At 41.8% G+C, this 25050-nt stretch overlaps 1 protein-coding gene across 3 annotated transcripts in view; it reads right to left on the reverse strand.

Moving 5' to 3' along the window:
* Positions 1–9624: 9624 nt before the first annotated feature.
* The window catches only part of focad (focadhesin), a 233122-nt gene continuing 217696 nt past the window's right edge, over positions 9625–25050 (reverse strand). For all 3 annotated transcript variants that reach the window (XM_033017834.1, XM_033017835.1, XM_033017836.1), the window contains 7 exons: positions 24618–24878; positions 21871–21960; positions 19776–19953; positions 17834–17931; positions 16888–17139; positions 15304–15379; positions 9625–10155 (listed from right to left, as the gene is read on the reverse strand). In XM_033017834.1, coding sequence (XP_032873725.1) covers positions 10082–10155; positions 15304–15379; positions 16888–17139; positions 17834–17931; positions 19776–19953; positions 21871–21960; positions 24618–24878 — 1029 coding nt within the window. In that variant the 3' untranslated portion in view covers positions 9625–10081. The remainder of the gene's footprint in view (positions 10156–15303; positions 15380–16887; positions 17140–17833; positions 17932–19775; positions 19954–21870; positions 21961–24617; positions 24879–25050) is intronic.

Here is a 25050-nt window from a genome sequence, read left to right on the forward strand (position 1 = left end):
TACCAAGAAAGGGTTCCATGTATCTAGGAATGTCTTGGTAGAGCCTTTGAGAGAGAACCTAAGTTTTTCAAGCTTTAAATTGTAAAGCACCTCCTTAATCCAGCGGGTGTGTGTCGGGGGACAGGTGAGCCTCCAGTTAAGCAAGATCAGTCTCCGGGCTAACAAGGTTGTAAAAGCTAGAACCCGCAACAGAGAGGTTGGTGTTGGGAGGGGTACCGAAAATGGCTGACAGTGGGTTTGGAGGAATAGTCTGGCCGTAGGCTCTGCTTATCAAGTCGAAAGCACTCCTCCAAAAGGCTGCTAGCTTAGGGCAAGACCAAAACATATGGCTATGGTTGGCAGGAGATTGATTACATCTGTTGCAGGTGTCCCTAACAGCGGGGTCAATTCTAGATAATCTTGCATTTGTGTAGTGGACTTTGTGAAGGACTTTGCATTGGATTAGGCCATGACGGGCACATATGGAGGAAGAATGGGTCAAGTCCAAGGCAGAGTCCCATTGCTGGTCTGTTAGTTTCGTATTCAGCTCACCCTCCCACGCAGCTTTTAATGAGGTATGAGGTTTCAACATAACCGACCCTAACAAGTTATACAAAACAGAGATGCATTTCTTCCGGTTGGGATCTAGAGCTAAGATGGTATCGGTCAGGGTTTCAGGGGGGCGATTTGGGAAATGGGAGAATGTCTTCTTTACAAAATCCCTAATCTGGAAAAAACGTAAAAGGTGGGAGTTTGGGAGGCTATAGTTGGACGAGAGCTCCGCAAAAGACGAAAAGATGCCATCCTTGTATAGGTTTTTGATACTACTGATATCGTTGCTATGCCAGGTTTTGAATGCGTGGTCTGTACTTGAAGGTTTAAAGATGTGGTTTTTAAGCAGTGGGGTCAAGATGGAAGGGCCTTGTAAACCGAAGTTTTTCCTGAGTTGACTCCATATCTTGAGCGAGAGGGACGCAATTGGGCCTGCACCCACAGATGTTATAGGAAGGGGGAGTTGGGAGCATAGGACAGACCGCAGCGGGAGACGTGAACTCGCCTTTTCCATGTGTACCCAGGTCGGTAGGTGGTCGCAATCATCATTCATCCAATACAGGAGTTTTTGCAAGTTAGTTGCCCAATAGTATCGCCTAAAGTCAGGAAGTGCCAAACCTTAGGAGACTGCAGTATCGCCTTTCGGATTCTAGCTGGTTTGCTACCCCATAAAAATTTAGATATTGTCCTTTCTAATTTATCAAAAAAAGATTTAGTGATAAGTATAGGGACGTGCTGGAAAAGATACAGGAATTTGGGTAGGACGACCATCTTGACCAGATTTATCCGGCCCACGAGGGATAGCGGTAAAACTGACCAGCGGTCAAAATCTCTTTCAGCTTTCTCAACCAGAGGCAGAAAGTTTGTGCGGAACATATCAGATAAGGGTGTTGTGAAAGATGCCGAGGTAGCGAAACCCGTCCTCTGCCCATTTGAATGAGGTTAAAGAGCGAGGGAGCTGGTTAGTCAATGAGTTAATCGGTAATAGCTCACTCTTTTGGTAGTTAAGTTTATAACCAGAATACGCGCCAAACCGTTCTAAAATATTCGTAATCACAGGGAGAGAGCTGACTGGGTTCGAGATGTACAGGAGCAGGTCATCCGCATACAATGAGACTTTATGAGTTGTGTCGAACCGTGTAATACCTTTAAAGCCCTTCTCTGAGCGTAACCAGACCGCCAAGGGTTCTATCGCGACAGCAAACAGAAGTGGTGATAACGGGCAACCCTGTCTGGTACCTCTCTGAAGGGGGAAGTGGGGCGACAGTGTGCCGTTTGTTTGTACTGAGGCCACCGGGGACGAGTATAATAGACTGACCCAAAGAATAAAACTGTTACAGAGGCCAAACCTGTCCATCGCCTCATATAGGTACCTCCACTCGACCCTGTCGAAAGCTTTTTCGGCGTCGAGGGAGACCACTATCTCCGGGGTCTCACTACTCGGTGAATGGATGATGTTAAGGAGACGCCTAGTATTGTGGGAAGACTGTCGGCCTGGTATGAACCCTGTTTGGTCTAACGAGATAATAGAGGGCATCACTCGTTGAAGACGGAGCACAAGGGCTTTAGAGAGGATTTTGAGGTCCACATTCAGGAGTGAAATTGGTCTATAGCTACTACAAAGCAGGGGATCTTTCTCCTTTTTAAGAATTAGGGAGATAGTAGCCCACGACAAGGTGGGCGGTAGGCGACGATGTAAACACGCCTCATTGTACATATCTCTCAGGACTGGTGCGAGGAGAGCAGAGAAAGCTTTGTAATATTCTACAGTGAAGCCGTCAGGGCCGGGTGACTTTCCGCTTTGCAACGCTGTGATGGCTGCTTGGACCTCAGCAACAGTTATGGGACCACCCAAGTCTCTCGTGGCTTCATCGTCAATTCGGGGAAACGTCATACTACTGAGCATGTCACCTGCAGTGGGAGGACAATCGGAAACGTATAGTTCAGCGTAGAATTTAGCAAATGCTTCATTAATTCTAAGAGGATCAGTATGAATCTCCCCTAAGCTGGATCTAATGGCTGGAATTAGCCGTGAAGTCGCCTCGGTTCTGGCCTGATGGGCCAAAAGCTTCCCAGCTTTATCCCCAGATTCAAAAAAGTGTTGCCTAGATTTAAGCAGTCGTAGCTTAGCTTTATTAGTAGACGTGAGGTCAAAGTCTGTTTGTAACCTAAGGCGTTCTCTATGAAGGTTAAGGTCTGGGTCAGATGCATATTTGTCATCAATGTCCTTTATTTTTTGTAACAGGTCTGCCGTTTGGGACGTCTCGGTTCTTTTCAGGTTGGAAACAAAAGAGATAAGTTGGCCCCTAATATAGGCTTTTGAAGCTTCCCAGAGTATACCTCTTTCTATGTCTGGCGAGTCATTCAGCTCAAAATATAAGGTGATTTGGGAGTGCAAGAATTGCATGTAGTGAGCCTCTGCTAATAATGAGGAGTTGAACCTCCACTGTTTAAAGGGGTTAGTTCGTTTACGAAAGTGGAGATCGAGGGAGGTTGCAGCGTGATCTGATATTACGATGCTATGATACTCGCTGGATTTGATTTTGGAGAGCAGTCTGTTATCTAAGAGAAAGACGTCTATACGGGTATAGGTACGGTGCACATGGGAAAAAAATGAAAATAATTTAGTCGTGGGGAATGTAAATCTCCATGGGTCTGTGAGCCCAAGTTGTTTGGCGAAAGCATGCAGAGTCTTACCTGATTTAGTTAAAGTAGAGGCTTTGTTCGAAGATCTGTCCTGTATAGGGTCTTGGACCAGATTAAAATCTCCACCCACAATGACGTGGTGATTTTCAATATTTGGGAGAGATGTAAAAAATTTGGTTATAAATGAGCTGTCATCCCAGTTGGGACCGTAAATGCTGGCCAATATGACAGGTGTGTCTTGCAGTTTGCCAGACACCATGACAAAGCGGCCAGCAGGATCCTCCACAGTTTTCTGTGGTTCGAACATAACGTTCTTACGAATCAGGATAGCAGTACCCCTAGCCCTATCATTAAATTTCGAGTGAAATAAGTGGCTAATCCAGCCTCTCTTAAGCCGTGTTATCTCTCTGTTACGAAGGTGGGTCTCTTGAATAAAAAATATATCGCCTTTGAGCTGTTGCAAGTGGGCCAAGATCCTGTCAGTCTTGGTAGGACTTCCCACCCCCCTCACGTTCCACGAGACAAATCTAAGAGTGTCGTTTGTGTTGGCCATACTTAGCTATATCCAAGCGAGTAGGCAGAGCGCTGTAGTACTGCAAGTCGAAACGGAAGAGCGCATCGAAACCAGCTGCCGGGAGTGGGGATGTGTGGGGGGGGGGGGGGGGGGGGGGGGGGGGAAGGAGTGATTAAAAAAAAAAAAGATACATACACACGTGCACACACACAAACAAGTGGGACACATATCACTTAACCATCTTTCAAACCTGAGTCCCCGGACCTGAGATCCCCCATGTCCCAACTGAACCTTGAGTGTCCATTGCACCAAGGTGCGTTGTCCTCGCATCCGCATGGAGATATCCGATCTTAACTCCCAATATTTCCACCTCCCAAAGCAACAAAATCGCTCAATGTCAGTAAAGTAACATAAAATGAAATGAGTGTAGTAATAATAATAATAACAATGATAATAATAATTTGAAAAATAGAAAGTAGTAATAAAGTAAAATAAACATAAATAAATAAATACAAAGTTGAAATAATTGCCATAATAGTTGCACTGCCAATGTCATTGCTAACACTAATGGTAATGGTTGTAATGATGATAGTAATAATAAGACAAAGCAAATTAACAAAATGGTGATACTGAATAAGCAAGCCAACGTATATGTGGAGCAAGAATAGCTTCCTTTGGTATTACATAGTATATCTTAAAATCGACAAGGTATAAAGAAAGAGTTAGCGTTAGAGAAGTTAGCGAGTTGCAAACTGGGCTCTTGGATTAAAGCGCAGGGCAAAAGAACATCAATTAAGTATTGTTAAACAAAAACGCTGTAGGAGCAGATTGGTATAACACAGCCTTGGCTGTAATGAGCTCTTATCAGCCCCAGACAGTCCGCTAGGAAGACTAGTGTAAACAAACTAGCCGAATGCTGGCAGCGTTAGCAGCCAGCTGCTAAAAACAAGAAGGCAGAGACCAGATCACGAACCACAAAGTGGGTCCCTTAAGCCCAATTTTATAGCATGTGCAGGTGAAGAACCTTTCAAGTATGATTACACATAAACATTATAAGGAAAAGTTGGTATAAGATAGTCACGAATCGTGGTGAATTCTTACCAGCCTCATACATTTCAAGACAGGGGTCTAGTATAATCAGCAAGGCCGAGCGCTAGCAATGGCTAGTTGCTAAGAGCAGTCAAGCTAAAGTTAGTCCATAGTGTAACCGTAGATTAACCGGACCCCTGTGCCACTCGGATATAGACGTACCGAGCGAAGTCAGTCGTCTGTGGGTCCCGGTCTGCGTCGACGATAAGATGAGATGAAATCCTGAGCGTCCTCAGGAGATGTTAGTCGTCGCCTCTTTCCTTCCCCGGCCATGATGAACAGCTTGGCTGGATAATGAAGGGAGGGTTTGAGACCCAGGTTGTACAGCTCCTTCATAACGTCTCGGTATGCGGAGCGTTGTTCAACTATCTCGGGACAGTAGTCTTCGAAAATGTGGATCGGGATATCCTTGTACTTCAGCTTACCCCTCTGCCTCCGAGCCTCACGCACCACCAACTCGCGGGTCTGGTATCTATGGAAGCAGATCACAACTGCTCTGGGTTTCTCACCAGGGCTTGGCTGTTAGCGTACGGTGGGCTCGGTCTAGCTCCGGGGGTGATTCCAGTGTGTGTTCGCCAAGAGTCTCGAGCAGGAGTTGAGAGAAAAAAGCTGTTGTTTGGGGGCCTTCGATGTTCTCGGGGAGACCGACTATCCTTATGTTATTTCGGCGACTCCTGCCTTCCAGGCCGATAAGCTTAGACTTTAGCTTGGCGTTCTCTTCGGTCACCGTAGTTAGCATTGTCGCTATAGCTCGTATGTCTTGGCTGGTGGTATCAGCAAAAGACTCTAATGACGAAAGACGGTGTTGGTGATCTAAAATTATGGTCTGGATATTGTCCAGATTCGTTTCCAGTTTGGTGAATGCTGCGTTGAATTCTGCCAGTAGCGATACCTTGTGCTCTGTTAACATGGCTGCTAGCGTGGCCATGCCGGTGCTGGTCGTCGGGTCTTCCATCTTTTGCTCCTCTTTCTTTCCTCTGCCTGGCATCTTTACGGCGTGGAGAGGTGCTGTCAATGGTGTTTAAATATTTATGGGTAATTATAAAACTTAGGCTGAGCTATAATAAAAGTTGGAGGTGAACAGGTCGGGAGCGTGGAAAATTGCGACTACTCCAACATGTCGCCCCCAGCGGATCCTCTTGTGATAATATTAAGACATTTCAGCTCTACACCTGCAATCTGTTTCCATAGTTCTCCATGAGAAATTAAATTATGATTGTTCAATATGACCTCTGCAAGTGCTTGTTGTACAAAGGCAACAGTAAAGGCTACATACAGTGAGAGTTAGTTATTTCTCATTACCAGACAAAATTGTTATCTGGTCATAAGGTCATAAACGATAGGAGTAGAATTAGGCCATTTGACCCATCAAGTCTGCTCCGCCATTCACTCATGGTTGACCAATCTCTCTCTCCTAACCCCAATCTCCTGCCTTCACCCTATAACCCCTGACATCCATACTAATAAATAATCTATCTATCTATGCCTTAAAAATATCCATTGACTTGGCCTCCACAGCCTTCTGTGGCAAAAAATTCCACAGGTTCACCACCCTCGGACTAAAGAATTGAAAATAATTTTCACACACATGGGTCGAAGCAATGTGCTGTTCTAAACTGCAATAAAGTGCCTTTTGAGTGCCGAAGTGCAATTTTTTTAAGCAATTTTGGTTTATTATTCAACAAGATCTGAATTTATATTTAACTCAACCAGCTGTAAATTTGAATTTAACTATGTCAAGGTGACCAGTAAGAAATGTTCACTTTGCTACCAATCTGAAACTCACTTGTATTATCCAATTAGTTGGTAAATTCAAATGGTACCAACTTTTGACATTATTTTGCTAAACATTTCATGATAAATTCTCCAGATATATTTGTTGGCCTGGTCAGAGTTTAACTGGATATCAGTAGAATGGAAATAATTAAATAAACAAACAAATAAATAATGGTAGGGCGCTTTGCGTGGATCCTGTATACGTTGCATATTGATTCAAAGTTCATAAATGCTGGTTGTGAATTTGATGGGTTTCGGGTTAAGGGGTGGGTTTTGAAGCAAGCAGGGACAAATGAATTGGTCAGTGAGATTATTCACTTTAACAACAAAACACGAATCGCAAAATTGATTCATTGAGAGGGTATAGGAAGTGTCTATACTTTCACATCAAAAGTGAAAGGGAACAGCTGGGAATAGAGAACCAACAGATCTTACAGTGTGTGCACACAACAGCTAGTATGAGGTTGTAGCTGCACATTCACTCTCTGCTTGGGCATGATCCCATGCATTGTTTGGCTCCTTCATGGCAGGAAGCAATGGAGCAGCTCGGGAGAGAGGTCTCCATGCCTGCGTGGATACAAACACACGCTCACTCCAAGTAGTTGGAAATACAGTTAGTTAGGAAGTGAAAGGGAGAAAAACTTTCCACACACTCTATCTACCATCACCACTTCCTGAATGTTTAAACTGGTAAAACCTTTAAAAAAAATGCTTTTGAGGATCCTACTAACTTCCTTCTGAGCATTTGATATACAATGCTTAACACCACATGAAACTGCACTTTGCGCTATTATATCCTGATATCCATCATGCAACATCACTAGGACGGTATAAAATTAGTAACACATTTTTTGCTTAGCATAACTAATTAACTGGTTTATTTCTTTCTCGTTTGCAACTGCAGACTGGAATATAATCTCAGAGGTTAAATTTGCAACTCACAGTAATTTTCATTGTAAGCAGGTATTTCCTGTTTTTCCTTTCGTCAATATTTCTGCTTTGTACTTTTTTTAATACAGGTAAAATAGAAGCCAGTAAATAAAATGTTTGTATAATTGAATTTATGAGTTTATGCATACTTTATCTAATAAATTATTCAGTACATTTTCCAGAATAGAGCATGAATATTTAAGAGATAACTGGATATTAACAGATGGCTATGGAGGCCAAGGCATTGGTTATTTTTAAATTGGATATTGCTAGGTTCTTGATTAGTAAGGGTGTCAAAGGTTACAGGGAGAAGCAGGAGAATGGGGTTGAGAGGGAAAAATAAATCAGCCATGATTGTAGTTGAGCTCAGTTCATTGGCTATATTTAAGAGGGTGTTGGATGTGGCCCTTGTGGCTAAAGGGATTAGGGGGTATGGAGAGAAGGCAGGTACAGGACACTGAGTTGGATGATCAGCCATGATCATATTGAATGGCGGTACAGGCTCGAAGGGCCGAATGGCCTACTCCTGCACCTATTTTCTATGTTTCTATGATTGAAGGGCGGAGTAGACTCCCGTTTTATGGCCTTACAATGAGTCGCCATCAGTGTAATCCTCAATCAACATTATGCTTTGTAAATTAGTTCTGTGGAAATATGGTTATTTCTTAAAAATGAATGAAATTTAAATATTTAAATCAATTTGAATACATGACAATGTGTTATAGCTTTAACATGTTACCAATGGAAAACAAAAAATAGAGATTCATATAATATGAAGTTTGAAAAGAGGATTTAACAAACAAATTTTCTCTCAGTTAATAGAAACATAGAAAATAGGTGCAGGAGTAGGCCATTCGGCCCTTCGAGCCTGCACCGCCATTCAATATGATCATGGTTGATCAGTTATGAAGAGTTTAATTTTTTATGTTCACATGTTTACAGGGCAATGCCAAGATCTCTAATGTAAAATATACAGCATTAAACTGCACAGTATGCTTGCATAGTGGGGGATAATTATTTTGTAAAAACTACTGGTGCTCATTTGGCTGGACCCACAGCTGTAGTTTGTCTTTGGCCATGCATAAGCAGACTACAGTTCAAAATGTATAGTCAGTCTGGAGGGAAGACATGTGGTTTTGAACTTTATTCAAACTGTGGCACACGATTCCTTGAAAAGTGATCTTGCCAGATGGCGGGGGCAGAAATGGGGAAGGGAACTGCTTTTGTAAAGGATGAAGTGGAAACGGAGTATATTTAATACAGTACCAGACGAGCAAGTTACCTCCATATAAACACTGGGGGTCCCTGCCACAAACTCTGTCCCATAACCATCAATTTCCTCCCTCTCTCAGCCACCTCTGAAGGTGGAGCCAGACTCGTCACAAGCCTGGAACCATATTGAACCACAAGATAAAATTCTGATCACATGTCTGCACTATCTGAGTCTGTTAGTTTCACAACTCAGCTCTGTCTTGTCCTCTGCCTAGAAGCTGTTGTTAACTTTTAATCCATGCCTTTGCTCTTTCTGCTCCAATGGACACTTTATCAGCCTCCAGTCTTCCACAGATATGATCCAAAATCCTTTCGCCCGTTTCCTGTCACACCAAGTCCCAATCATGTTTCAGCCACTGACTTACATGGGCTCTCAAAAAAGAAACAGTTAATTTAAAGATTATTATGCTTCCATTACTTACTTCTTCCATAATCTCTTCAATCCAGGTACCATCATACAAATCTGCACTGTCGTAAATGTGGTTTTTAGCACATTCATGATTTGAATTGCTCTATTATCAACAGCCATAATTTAGGCGGCTGAGGTCCTAATTTCTACAACACTCTTTAAACCTTCACTTCTCTACCTCTTGTTACTCATTAAAATCTTACTTTGATTTTCCTTAATCTGGGATTAAGCATTACATTTTATTTATCATACTCCTACAAAGTGCCATGAGATATTTTCCTGTGTTCAAGCTATACATAAATGCAGTTTATTGTTGTAACATTTATCTGTCAAGCACACAATCCACAGAACTTGAAACACAGAACCTAAAACAGAATAGTGTGGAAAACCCTCCAGATTGCAACAGTTTTTTCAGTTATATTGAATCAACACGGATGACACAAAACCTTCAAGCTTGTAATTTCTGGACATGAATTTTATTATATTAGTTTGACTTACAGCAGCACATTTTCTTAGTACATAAGATGATGGTGTAAATTAACAAAAACAGCTCTTCCTGGAGCCACATGTCAATAACTTAAACGACAATAAGGATTCTTAAGAAACAGAACTTCAAACCACAAGGTAAATATGTCAGTTTTCAAATGCATTCCCGACACACTGGTAAGCGCTTCAAGAACATTTCTATTTTAAAGTCATGTTAACTGTTTAAATATCTCTTCATATGTAATGACCAACTTGCATGTGATAGATGCAACCTCCGGAGCAATTTCCGTATCAGCAGCTTGAAGTCTATGGCTCTTTGACTAGCTCTGTGCCATGTGAATACTTCTTTTAATTTGCACCCACAGAGCTTGCTGGCAAAGCCAGTTCATCTGATTAGTTTCAAACAGGAGATTGTGAACAAATGGCAGTTACCAGCCGTATGTGCGAGTCCAAACTGCCTTCTTCCTGAACTCTGGCAAAAACCGCAGACCCAGTAGTGTCGCTGTGAAAAGAAGTGAACATTTGTTAAGAGTGCGTTGAAGGTAAAAGCCACAAGCGTGCGAAAAATCATCTCCCAAGGCAGTATTGGACCTGCTTGAGGAGGTCTAGCACAATGGGCTATCTAGTTATGATTTTCTAAATAAGAGTTTCACTGTAAATTTGGCAAAGTGATTTCCGTTAGACCAGTATGGGAGGGAGAAGAGTGGCAAGGAATAGGGAATGTGAATGCATGTGATAGTTCTTAACCAGGAGGGGCTGAATGAAACAAAAGGTGTTCTGGGTGGGGAAACGTGATGAAGGCTTTTTAATCATGATAACATCTGGAGGAGATGTAAAGAGAAGATGAATGAAATAGAGGAGAGCAAAAAGTAAAGCAAAGAAATGATGGAACCATGTGATTCAAAGCACTTCAGTTGTTATAAAATAGAATGGAGGAAATACTTAGCAGTTCAGGCCATATCTGCAGAAAGTGAAAAAGTGAAACAAAGTTAAATTTACTGGTCAGCATAAGAAACAGCAGGAAAATGCTAGTCGGTCACGAGCCCGCATTAACATTCGTTGCGATCAGGGCTGATCCCAAACTGTCTTCACCATCACTTGATCGCTCACTCTTCATACTCCATAACTCCCTTGTAGAGAGTCATAGATCCGTGCTGCACGGAAACAGGCACTTTGGTCCACATTGCCCACACTGACCAAGTTGGCATATTGAACTAGTCCCATTTGCCTGCACTTGGCCCACAGATCTCAAAAACCATTCCTATCCACATTTGTCCAAATGTCCTTCATAATTTTATCTGTTTCGAGAGTTCCCTCTGGCCGCTCATTCCAGATATGGATCACCTTCTGCGTGAAAAAGATGCCCGAGGTCCCTCTTAAATCTCTCCATCTCTTAAGTCTATATCCTTTTGTTTTGGAATCCTCTACCCTGAAAAAAGTCAGAGTGTTTACTTTACCCATGCCCCTCATAATCTTGTGCCTCAACAAGGTCATCCCTCAGCCTCCTACTCGCCAAATAGTATCAACTATCCAATCTCTCTCCATACCTCAAGTCTGCAACCCAAGGAAACTGATTAGTCTTCTTTGCACTCTTTCCATCTAATTGACATATAGCTGGGCGACCAGAACTGCACATAATACTCCAAGCGTGGTTTCACCAATGACTTGTGCAGCTGCATCATGATGTGCCAACTTTTATACTCCATACCCTTTCCAACAAAGGCAAGGGTGCCAAATATCTTCTTCACCACAATGTCTACTTAACTCGCCACTCTTAGGGAACCATTAGACTAAGTGAGAACTTTGGGGGGGGGGGGCAGGGGGGCTTTCTGGAGGGCTTGTGGGCCAAAGGGACAGGTTTCCAGAGGGCTAGTATGGACATTGTGGGCCAAATAGATTCTTGGGCTAGTCCTGCAGCAGGGGACGGGGAGGCTTCAGGTGGGGGCTGGCTGGAGCGTTCTGTAGCCGGGGGAGGGGGAAGGTTTCAGGCTGGGGCCGGTGGGGGTGGGAGCGTTGCCGTGGCCTGCCGCTGGGTGGGGCCGTGCCAGGGGAGGGGGATGGGGGTGTGTGGGCGGGGGTGGTGAGCCTCGCCAGCGCCCGGCTCCCTCAATCCCCCCCACTCTCACACCTCACTTCCCCATGATCTCGAGCTTGCTGCAATGGGGCAGGCTCTGCGCTCCGGATGGCTTCTGGACTCACAGTTCACTGACTCACGGCTTCTGGATACACAGTTCAGTGACTCACGGCTTCTAGACTCACAGTTCACTGACTCGTGGCTTGTGGGCCCACAGTTTACTCACTCACGCATGGCTTCTGGGCCCACAGTTCACTCACTCACGGCTTGTGGGCTCACAGTTCACTCAGTCACAGCTTGTGGGCGCACTGTTCACTCAGTCACGGCTTGTGGGCCCACTGTTCACTCAGTCACAGCTTCTGGACTCACAGTTCACCGACTCACGGCTTCTGGACTCACAGTTCACTCACTCACGGCTTCTGGACTCACAGTTCACTGGCTCATGGCTTCTGGACACACAGTTCACTGACTCACAGCTTCTTGACTCACAGTTCACTGACTCACAGCTTCTGGACACACAGTTTCTGGACTCAGTTCACTGACTCACAGCTTCTGGACTCACAGTTCATTGACCAACAGCTTCTGGACTCACAGTTCACTCACTCACGGCTTCTGGACTCACAGTTCACTCACTCACGGCTTCTGGACTCGACTCTCGCTGACTGACTCACGCCTGACTTCTGGACTCACACCCGGTCTCCGGGGCATTATTCTCCCCGCCCTGGTGATTGACAGTGGATGCCGGAAGGGGCGTTACCTTCCTGGCGATTGACAGGCGAGAAGACCAATCTGCTGATCTAACAATTTTTAAACCTTCATAACATTTATAATATTTCACCGATCAGAACAAAACTTGGTGCGCTTGGAGCAGAGGGGAAAGGTGAGTAAGGTGGTAAACAAATCCTAGCGATATAGGGTACTGTTTTTGCGCAGATTTAAAAACAACGCAAACCGGAAGAGGACAAGATGAGGGTTTTAATATAGTATAGATGCACCTGTTGGAGATCTTGCATGTGGAGAGAGATGAAGATATAGGTGGAATTGACCAGATGAGAGAGAGAGCAAAAGCAGCGAAGCTTCATTGTGGAGAATAAGTTGATCAGTGCAAAGGCTGGGAAGATGGCTCACAGAGAAACACTGCAGACTGGATTTTATAGAAATATTAAGCTACCCTATAGAAAAATATAACATAGGAACATAGAAAATAGGTGCAGGAGTAGGCCATTCGGCCCTTCGAGCCTGCACCACCATTCAATATGATCATGGCTGATTATCCAACTCGGTATCCTGTACCTGCTTTCTCTCCATACCCCCTGATCCCTTTAGCCACAAGGGCCACATCTAACTCCCTCTTAAATATAGCCAATGAACTGGCCTCAACTACATTCTGTGGCAGAGAATTCCAGAAATTCACCACTCTCTGTGTAAAAAATGTTTTTGTCATCTCAGTCCTAAAAGATTTCCCCTTTACCCTTAAACTGTGACCCCTTGCTCTGGACTTCCCCAACATCGGGAACAATCTTCCTGCATCTAGCCTGTCCAACCCATTAACGGGGGGAGTCAAACAAGGTGTGATCTGTGTAGTGGGTTGCACGGGGGAAAGAGATATGTAGGTAGGAAGAAGTTCTTAGGTGAAGGGCAAGGTTTTATACCCGTGAGCAAAGTTTCAAGTGAAATCAGACACCCAGCAAAAGCAGCGAAACATAAAGACAATACTTTTTGAGTGACCAGACTTTGAAGTGAATTGCAGAAATGAGCATGGTGGTTGATGCTAGAGTTAAAGAAGATTGTGCATGTGCGAGAAAGAATGCTGGGAAAGCTGGAAGCGAGAGACAAAAACACCTTTTGAGAGTAGAAGCACCTAAACTTTATGCTCATAGCAAGCCAGTAATGCTGGGGTGGCTCAACAGGTTATCCAAGGGGAATTCATGCCATGAATATTCAAGATGGAGGAAGGTAAAGACAAAGTAGTAATGTTGGGCTGAGAACATTTGAATGCTTGGAAGCAAGCTGCAAAGAGATGAGAAAAGCCAAGAAATTAGAAAAGCCATATTCTGGTTGTACATTGAAATTGTTCCCTTAATTCTTTGTACTGTACACATCAAAAATGTCACACGATATCAATATATATAATCTCCATATCTAAGATAGAATCTCATCACTGGAGTTTTGTACATTGACTACGCTTTCTACAAAAAGCCAAGCAGTGACCGGCCTTTTATATTTATTCTCTTTTTGTCCAAAATTATGGAAAAAGATATACTATAAAAATACTATAAAAATACTTCACACTTCTGCTTTCCTAACAGTTAGTTTACAGAAAAAATACAGAATTTCCTGTGTTTCTGTTGTTCTGTTCTCCTGCCTCAGATGGCTCTTGCTGTGTGTCTTTCTGACACACAGCAAGACAGAGTCCAAACAGAGTCCCACTAGAGTGGAAATGGTCATAATGGAAGGCAGTTACAGGCCCCACTCCAGCAGAGGCATTCCCGCAACAGTCTACTAACAAAACCCTAGACAGGATATTATATAAGATAAAATCATCAAGCCCAATCTTGAATTGAAAAGGACCGATTCCTTTCACTAAGAAGCAATCAGCCCAAGTTCCTCTTGATGCATTACAGAATTGGAGAATCTATGAAGTGTGACATATTTCAATTATGATGATTTACTGTCCAACATGACGGCAATTTTAAAGAAAATATATTTAGTTCAACATTAGTTGAGATAATCTATATATTATTATTTTATATTAATAAAACTCTCATCTTGCTTGTTTGTTTGTTTGTTTGTTTGTATGTGTGTGTGTTCCAAAACGGTACACAATAGCGCTACCATTTTTGGCCCACCTTATGCACCATTGTAGTGGGATGTGCATCAACCAAGTTTTGTTCAGAGTGATGCTATATTTTACAAGTTATTGACATTTAAAACTTAAATTAACTTAAAACAGTGCCCCCACTCGCGCATGCAGTTGGAGGAGGGTTGCCGTGCGCGTCACAATGGGGATCTCTGGCTTCACAATGTCACAGCATTAAAACAGCTGTGACCTGCGCCTGTTGGTCGATTTTCAGATTGCCATTTTTTTCCCTTTCGCCTGTACTTGCCTGGCCTCACCACGGGGACACAACGGCTCCACGGGTAAGTTTCCTTCCATTTTACAAATGCCTCCACGGGTCCTCTCTTCACTTTATTAACTTTAACTTAATTTCTGCTGTCAACGGCACAACTTTGAATGCAGCAGATGCGCATGCACAGTTTGGTAAAATATTGTGTTGGGGGAACGGGACGTCCTTGTGACAGGGACCCAACGTGCCCACCAGCCGTCTAGTAAGGGATAAAATGTTGCTTCAAGTGTAGTAATAGGAAACAAGGGTGAATGTGGGTGTTTCCCCCGGGTGCTCCAGATTCCTCCCACATTCCAAGATGTACAGGTACAGATCTGTAGGTTAATTCGCCTCTCTAAATTGCCCCCGACGTGTAGGGAGTGGATGAGAAAGTGAGATAACTTTGAACTAGTGTGAACGGATGATCAGTGCGAACTCTGCTGGTCGAAGGGCTTGTCGCTAATATTACCTTTGATCAAATTCAATGTGTTCGCTGGTAATGATCCAAGTGGACTTTCTACTAAGGCAAAGAACCAATCAACAAACTGAAATTAAAAACAGAAGAATAAAAATCAATTCAGCCTATGATCAATTATCATTTTTAAAACAGCAATCTCCTCAATTTGTGTTTCTTAAAATATTTTAGTGCAGTTGCATAAAACATCATCTCTATAATATTAAAACTCTTCCTATTGTTTGTGTTTGTGCCAACGATGTGTCAATCTGCTTTCCTATCTTCTTCCAAACACTAGGCCACAGCCTTCCCATTTTCACACAGTCTACTCACATTTCTCCCGTTGAGGCGATAAACATCTTCCCCTCACATTCCCACCTATATTTCAGAACTTTTTAATAATTAAAAGTTTTAAAAACAGCACGAAAACTCACCTGTTTTGGAAAAAAACCCGAGTGACGTGACAATTCACTCGCTATGGCAGGACTGGACACTCCGGGAGGGAGGGGCACTCCAGCGCTCGCATAGTGACGGCTGCCGGCGCCCGACGCCCAGTAGGGAGGGTGGTGCTGGAGCTGGAGTGAGGACCGAGCCTGGGGCTTGGGATGGGGCTGCAGTTGGGGGCTATAGGTGCAATATTGCGTTGGGGGAACGACTTGCGTTGGGTGAATGGGTGAGTAGTGGAATCTTGCATTGGGGGGAGCAGACCCAACGGGTCTGCACTTGGTCTAGTTTTATTATAAAGGCTAAAAAAAAATTATATGCTGTCAATTGATTATTTCCAAGAATAAGATAAGAGCACCAATAGAAAATTGTTTTCTTGGAAGATTAATCAAGGATTCAAGGATCAAAATGGTACACCAAATGTGTTATTAGCTAATCAAAGCGATAATGGAATGCAATGTTATATCATCCATGTTAGTTTATAGGGTTTGCATCAAACAAGTAGTTCTTGTAAATGGCTATCACACTTGTATATACAATGTCCTCCATAATGTTTGGGACAAAGACACATCATTGATTTATTTGCCTCTGTAATCCAATTTGAGATTTGTAATAGAAAAAAATCACATGTGGTTAAAGTGCACATTGTCAGAATATGTATAAAAACTGCTGTAATTTCTACATGGTGAAACCAAAATGTATAAAAATACCCTTTATTAAAATCTGACAACGTGCACTTTAACCATGTGATTTTTTTCTATTACAAATCTCAAATTGTGGTGTACAGAGGAAAATAAATAAATGATGTGTCTTTGTCCCAAACATTATGGAGGGCACTGTATGTCCAGGTATATGCCCAGGCCATGTGGTGCTGTGCTCCCATGTTTTCCTTACCAATGAACCAGCCCCCCTCCTGTCCCTTAATGCCTTTTACAACATTGCAGGTGCTTCTTTTCATCCTACTTTGGCTGATGTTTTGAATAGATTTGTATTTAGTAGTCACCAACATAACTGTTCATGTGTATTTAAGTTAATCCTTGGATTCAACAATTCAACTTATTATTTATTGCCCAGTCAACATTTATATCAGATTCTAATCCTGAGTCACAGATTAAAGCGGTCAATGATGAATATATAGTTAAATCATTAACTCACTTTTTGTGTTTGGTCTTTCCATGGTTCTTTAGCCAGAAGTAGCAGAATGCTTTGTGGTAGAATTTGAAGACACTGATGGACAGCCAAGGAATCCAGGGAACTTGCTCCGATGGGAGATTGCATCTTGTCGGTAAAATGTTTCCTTTCAATCCAGGGTTGCCAGTTGGCAGTAACACCGAGCATCAGTGGTGTGGTGTGATCACACCATGCAGCAACAGCAGCAGCAAATATCTGCAGCACAAAGTCCGTGGCCTTGACAAAAATACAGCAGAAACCTGGTGAATCTATTGGGCATTGTGAATAATTCCAACAAGCTAGAACTAATTCTTCACAACATTGCAGCTTGTTCAGACATTTTAAAAAGAAAACTTCAATAAACGCTATTTTATTCATCACTTTTGTGAGCCTTGTCAGGTATAATTAAACTGTAATAAATAAGTGTATGGCTTTTCTTTCATTTCATCAACTTCTACAGCTCCACCGAAGGATAAAATGCCATTAAACTTAAACAGACAATCACTCTGCTGAAACTTGTTGCGAGACTGCGCAGTGCTTTTTCAAAGGATTAATTATATTTAAAAAGAACATCAAGACTACATTAATCATACATTAGTGCATTGAAGACATCCATTTACTAGATCGTGTAAATAGGTATTTTCAAGTATTTTGCAGAAACAACATGCCATGCTACAAATTATAGTTTAAGTGAACTGCAAAATGTTCTCGTTGACATTCATACAACAGCAACCCTGCTGAGATATAAGGATGTGTATTTAAATGTGTAGCTCCTGGCCCATCATTTGTGGATCCACTCTGGCACAATCTTACCAGTTTCTTTGGGATACCATTAGCTTGATAAAATAGAGAATGATTGGTAAATTTCAAATAATTACATTTAAGTTTGAAATATACTCTGCCTCAAAAGAAAACCCCCAGATAAGCATACCTCTTCTGAATCTGGCTTCTGCATAGGAGTCGACCCATAAGCAACATTTCGAATATGTCCCATGAGCTCAAGTAGCCATTCCATCCGTTTCATGACACCTAATCAAGAAGCAGAATGATATCTTTTCAATGTCAATAGCACTTCTACATCCTGTTCACACCACTTCTTCACGATGGTAACCACTTACTGATTACAATAATGTACTTAATAACATTACATTTGCTTCACTCTTTATGTATTATTGTCCATATAAAAAATGATCAATTCATGCAATGTGCCACACTGTAAATCAGTACAAATACAGGCCAAGGTGATTTACTGACTGCAGCACCATATATAAATGCACAAATAATCATGACTTAAATTCTCTCCATTGACTAAGTGTAGTATACTGCAAAAAACATCACTGAATCACTACATTCATCCAAAGGTTGAGAGTCTTGGAGTTTCCTGATTGATAGAATCCCAATATATTTTCTGAAATTATTGCACTATGATTCTTCAATCTGATTATCTATTATCTAATCCAAATCCCAGTACTGGCATGTTTTTTGTCTCCTTTGAAAGACTAAATAGTCCGGTTCTTAGTCCATTCCCTAGACCAAGTAAACTAATTAAACCATCAACTGCATTTTAGCTGGCAATGTTTTACTTTCTGGACTTTTGATGCAAATTAAAGTACATTTTATAAAGAGATATGCTATGAATGCAGAGCAGCCCAGCAATAACTGTAACAAATTACCCATTAGAACTTTAACTTGAAATAAAATCCTTGTAATCAATCAAGAACATAGCAGGTCAATGGTGCAATGCATTGAAATGAAATGTTGAGCGGTGTTAGGATGTGACTAGATCTTGCATCACCTCAGATAAGTGTCGAGACAACAACCTTTCTCTCAATGTCAGCAAGACAGGGTGATCGACTTCAGGAAGCAATACACAAATCCCAGTTTGCATTGATGGTGCCCACATAGAGATGGTTGAAAACCAAATTCCAAGCAGTCAACATCACAAATAAATTCTGCTGGACCAATCAAAGCAACGACCAAGAAAGCAAACCAACGTCTCTATTTCCTTAGAAGGCTTCGGGAGTTCGGAATGTCCCCAATAACTCTCACCAACAGGTGCACCATAGAAAGCATTTTATCATTTTATCAGGATGCATCAGAGCTTGGTTTGGGAACAGCTCCATCCAAAACCCAAGAAATTGCAGCAAATTGTGATGCAGCACAGACCATCACACAAATCAACCTCCCTTCTATTGACTCCATTTAAACATCACACTGCCTTGGCAAGGTCAGCAGCATAATCAAGGATGAGTCGCACCCTGGCCGCTCCCTCTTCTCCCCTCTCCCATCAGGCAAAAGGTATAGAATTGTGAAAATGCACACCACCAGATTCAGGGACAGTTTCTTCCCAGTTGTTATCAGGCAACTGAATCATCCTACCACAACCAGAGAGCAGTGCTAAACTGCTATCTACCTTTTTGATGACCCTCAGACTATCCTTGATCGGACTTTGCTGGCTTTACCTTGCACTAAATGTTATTCTCTTATCATGTATCTATACACTGTAAATGGATCGATTGTAATCATGTATTCTCTTTCTACTGACTGGTTAGCAGGCAACAAAAAGATTTTCACTGTACCTCGGTACATGTAACAATAAACTAAACTGAATAAGTGTCAACTATCGAGCATTCATGTTCTGTAGACCTCTATGCTCTGTGTAGAACTCTGTGTTATGATATTATCTGCCTTAATCACCTCTTCAGCCAATGTATTCCTGATGTTTTAAAAGTGATGATAATGCATTGTTTGTAATATTGGTTTCACAAAATAGCGTATCCAATAAAGCTACAGACCACTGACTATATACCGTTTGTTTTGACGGAAAGATATCCGAACAGATAGTCTCAAGTCTCAGTACTGTCCAAACGTACCTGTGTTCTGGTGGCTAACCAGCCGAGATTGGTAAAAGCTCTGCAACATAATCCAGGTAACTGTCTCCAACCAACAGGTGCCTGTTGCAGTAGTGATGATGTCATTAAAGCACAGTAATGGAACCCTGCCCTGGGATACTAAATATCCTCTTATAAAGGTGGACTTCACAATTGTGTCCTGCAACAAATTTTAGTCAGAATTATTGAGATATACTTGAAAATTATTAAGGAGTATTATCACACAATATCTCGTGCATTACTTATTTATTCATGCACAAAATTTGTAATCTAGAAAAATATGCACTGCAAAATTGTTTTAACCTCTTTAAAGCTAGATTCCCCAAAACTATTTGAGTACTTGGAACGAGTAACTATAAATTGTGTTCACATGCTGTGCTTAATACCCCAGGACTCAATGCTAGAGTGTCATAAAGTAAAATATTTTTAGTTTACTTGTCACCTCAGGAAATATTAGTGCAGATGAACAATAGCACAGAGTGTGATCAATTTCATAATGTCATTTCGTTTAGGGCAGCAAATTGGCACAGCTTGCAGAGTTGGTCTCTCAGTGCCAGAAACCTGGGTTCGATCCTTAGGTGCTGTCTGTGTGGAGTTTGCACATTCTCCAGGTGACCACGTGTGTTTCCTCCAACTGCTCTAGTTTCCTCCCATACCCCAAAGATATGCTAGTTAATTGACCTTTGTAAATTGCCCCTAGCGTGCAGGGAGTAGATATGAAAGTGGGATAACATAGAACTAAAGTGAACAGGTGATCAATGGTCAACGTGGAGTCAGTGGGCCAAAGGGACTGTTTCCATGCTGTATTTTTCAATCAGTCAATCCAGGAAGCCAATGAAACGGTCACCAAAATGTGAATCACGCTTTCAAAGGCATCCCACACCATATATGCTTGCAATAACTGCCAAATACCTGATGCTTCTGAGACCAAGTGGAAATAAGTGACGAGATTCATTTTGTTCCCATCATACATGTGAAGATTAGCAAGAGAGTTAAAAAGATTACTCTGGCAGCATGATGATGAGGATTGAAGGACTTCATCCAATAGTGACATGCGAACAGGTTTGCTGGATGACGCAATACATTTTTGAAGATGGAGATAGTAATGTCTATGTTCTGCAGTGTGGAAGCCAGCAGGAAGGGATGCGTTGAAAGAAGTGCACTTGAATCACAAATGGCAAGCTCAGGAGATCAGGGACATGTGAAATAGAAGTAGAATGATTGGAAAATTCTTTGCTTTTACTTGCTCCAGTAAAAAACTACACCAGGCCTAATTTCCACACAAGATTCATTTAGTTGATTCTTGCATTTGGCTCGTTTTTTGCCAGTGAGCAATGGAATAAATACTTCTTTGCCCTTCTCAACAACATCCATTTAGATGTTGTTTATTTATTCATGGCCATAGATGAGTTTGTTTTCAAAGTTAGAAAAAAACAGTTCCTGCGATTATTAGGTTCACAGCCAAGTGTCAATGAGGCCTGTTGTATACAGTCTCTGAATATAGCGAGTCAAACACCGAGTTAGTTAGGTGCTTCTAAGGATTATATTACAGAGTGTAAAATTATGGATTGCAGACGAGTATAATGTAGCCGGCGCTACAAAGGAAACTGATAATAGACAGAGCTGAAAACCTTGGATATGATCCAGAAAGGAATCCGAGGAAGGGATTTGAAAAGGACAGTAGGAAAAAAGAGGAGGACTGGATTCTGCAGGGAGTCAAGATGCAAGATGGTGTGAATGCAGAGTCACAAAAATGGGAGACATAAGAAACATCTAACATTGAAATTGTTGCGGTTAGGTTTGTGGCTCCAATTATATATCAAATACAATGTCTAATTGTTCCAACTGTAGTAACTCCTCAGATTTACTGGAGTATGTTAAGTCTGATGTTAACAATTAAGAGCTGGAAGAAATCAGCTGGTCAGGCAGCCTGACTGACTGTCGAAATACTTTTTAAAAAGCACTTTCCATGATTAACATTATTCATACCTAGTGAATAGAATAACGCACTATAAAAGGATAATTTATTCACTAGATCTTAGATTATGTCTTGTGTGTATTCCAACAAGAGAATTACCTTGGTTGCCTGGGTCACTCTATCTATCTCACTATCACCAAGCTCAGAAAGGCATTTGGCAACTCCAACATAAATGTTTAGTTCATTGACCTGAGAAGATAAGAAAGAGGAATATAATTAACTGATGAATCATTATGTCACAACTACAGTATGGCTTCTTAATTGTTAATTAATATTATTGACCTTGGTGCCAATCAAGGAGGGCAGTTTGTACTGGATAGTACGTTTGAAGCTGCACTGAAGTACAGTAAAAAATAGAATACATGTAGGACCCAAAATAAATCGGTATCCAATCATGTCTATAATTGTGTATTTGATTAAATATCTTTCAATGGCACATGTAATCACTGCGCTAGGTGAAATAATTTTTTGGACTAAATTATATAAATCCTAAATGGTAATCCACCAAATGGTGATGTGACTGTATCATAATGTGCAATTGTACTTTGCTAATGAATAATAAACCTTAGTGGTTTTTGAAGAACAATGTGTTCTTTGTGATCACGTTATTAAATAAATACATTATTAAATAACAGTTTGTTTCCATGTTTGGCCATATTCCAAATGCTTTATCCATTCCACAGGGAGATGGAGCCAAACAATACTTCCATTCATAAAGAAGGAAATTTAATATCATACTATGGGACTCTTCCTACAAGCCGGTTATGGGGCAGATAAAGGTGGGCTGAGAGAAGTGTACTAGATACAGACTCATTACCAAAACCAGTTCCAAAGGGACCCGATTACATGTTGGTTGGCTTTTAATTTTATAGCTGATTTCCAGCTGTACGAAAATTAAGAAACATCAACATGTAAGGGTAGTTCAGAAGTGAAAACACATAACTTCAGATTCAGGGACGGTTTCTTCCCATTGAGTGTCCATTCCAATTACCCTGAGATTCTTTGTGGTGATCAGGCAACTGAACCATCTCATCAACTAGAGAGCGGTCCTACCTAATTGGAGACCAGCATCTGCAGTTCCTCATTTCTACACTCTAAGCATTTTTTTAGTCTTTTAGTTTTTGACAACAAGGTAAAACCATCTAAGCAGTTGATTAAATGCAAAATAAAGGTTGAATGGGGGCAACGGTGCAACTGGTTTCCTTCAAAGTTGCCAGTGGGAGTTTGTGGAGCACCTCGGAATTCCCAGCAACCACATCAGCAGTTAGTGTCTGTGAATCCAGGAACTGTCAGACTGAGCTCAGAGATGGAGATATTTTGTGGGAATTATAGAAGCAAAAAGTTACCAGGCCCAGGACTGAGAGGCGGATACCCCTCCAATGTTAGCCAGGCTGATCCTATACGAGGTCTCGAACAGGATGGCACGACGCGAGTCTACTCAGCTGTCGTACTCGGGCAGTGTTTTAAGGATCCACTGCCGTTCCTCTTATCCAAATGATATGAAGTTTTGTTTAGTTTAGAGATACAGCGCGGAAACAGGCCCTTCGATCCACCGGGTCCGCGCTGACCAGCGATCCCCGCATATTAACACTATCCTACACCCACTAGTGACATTTTTTACATTTACCAAGCCAATTAACCTACATACCTGTACGTCTTTGGAGTGTGGGAGCAAACCGAAGATCTCGGAGAAAACCCACGTACGTCATGGGGAGAACGTACAAACTCCGTACAGACAGCTCCTGTAGTCGGGATCGAACCCGGGTCTCCGGTGATGTATTCGCTGAAAGGCAGCAACTCTACCGCTGTGCCACCGTGCCGCCCAGATCTAGCTGTTTTGTGTAAGTACAAGGTCTGTAGTAATTCTGACTAAACTAACCAGATCTTACCATAAAAGGGGAACAAGGAAAAGGAATGTGCCAATAATAGGGGAGAATATCATCAGGGAGATATTGTTGTCCACTGCGGTGACCAGAAAGTGGCTGCTTGCTGTCAGTGGCAGGATTAAGAACAAAGCTGGAGTGGAGTGAAGATGCAGAGGGAGTAATTACATGCAAGGCCAAAAGAGAGATATCAGAAGGCTGGGACCAGTGTTCTGTTTAATTAAAAAACTAGGGCAGTACATACATCATCTGTATGTTCACAATGTATATTTTGGGTGAAGGGATATAGTCCGTTGCATCGGAAGGATTCAAGTGAGGATGTTCAAAAGAAGAGATTATCAAAAACTGGCAGGTCTAAGTGCATTCAAGAGGAGAAAGACAGGTTGACAGTGATAGTAAGGGATAAATAACCTCGTTATGGATTATCAGGAACAAGTGAAAAAAAATTAAAGGGAAAAGAACTTCACCTGAATGCCCAAAACATTTGCTAAAATGTGTATAAAGGTGAAGGGTTTAATCTAAATGCAACCACAAAGTAATGAAATGGGGCAGATCTTCATGATTGTTATCAGCAATTCCCACCAGAAAGGTTGGCTCACGATCACAAACAAGGAAGTCGAGGAGTCACTGAAAGACTCACGGATATGGTAACAAAGCCCAGTCTTGCACTGTTGCCTTGTGGAAACCCCACTGAATGGGGTTTAAAGGATATCAAACTAGGAAACAGCAGGAAGGAAGTTGCTTTTGTTTAACTGTCACATGGAATTAATATTATAATTATTTACAAGTGCCTTTAGATGTTCTTATTTAAATTTATTTTCAATGTGGCTTCACAAGTCCCAACTCTCTAGCCCCCCACTCTCCAGAGGTGTCTCCTCCACATCATGGTAAATGCTGTAAGGCACACTCTGGGTGAGGTGTCTTGCTTTAATTAAATCTATTGCTGTTAAATAAAAACTGTACCTGAATTTCATTGGGCAGCATCTCAAAAATCTTCTCAACACTTCTGCACAATACGCCCCAGCTGTGTTGCACTTGGTTGGGAACCTTCATGGCTTCATTTAGTCCTTGCAGAATAGAATGGCAAACTTCGAGGCTTCTCTGCCTGCTCTCTGTGGTGAAGTATTGGACCGCAAGAACTTCAACAAATGTCTGAAGTTTATCTTCTGGCACGTGTTTCATCCAGGAAGCAAGAGATGTAAAGATATATTTCCTCATTGTGAGCTATAGATGAAAGAAACATGTACAGAATACAAAAACTGTAATAAAACGTTACCACTGCAGAGGGAAAGATAGTGCTCTGGAGTATATTATCTACGTTGCAAGTCTCTCATTTAATTCCTCACTGATTGTTGATTTGATCCAAGTTGATTTACAAATTGCTCTAAGAGGATAG

This window comes from Amblyraja radiata, chromosome 3 (genome assembly GCF_010909765.2).
Source record: "Amblyraja radiata isolate CabotCenter1 chromosome 3, sAmbRad1.1.pri, whole genome shotgun sequence".
In the NCBI taxonomy this organism is placed as follows: domain Eukaryota; kingdom Metazoa; phylum Chordata; class Chondrichthyes; order Rajiformes; family Rajidae; genus Amblyraja; species Amblyraja radiata.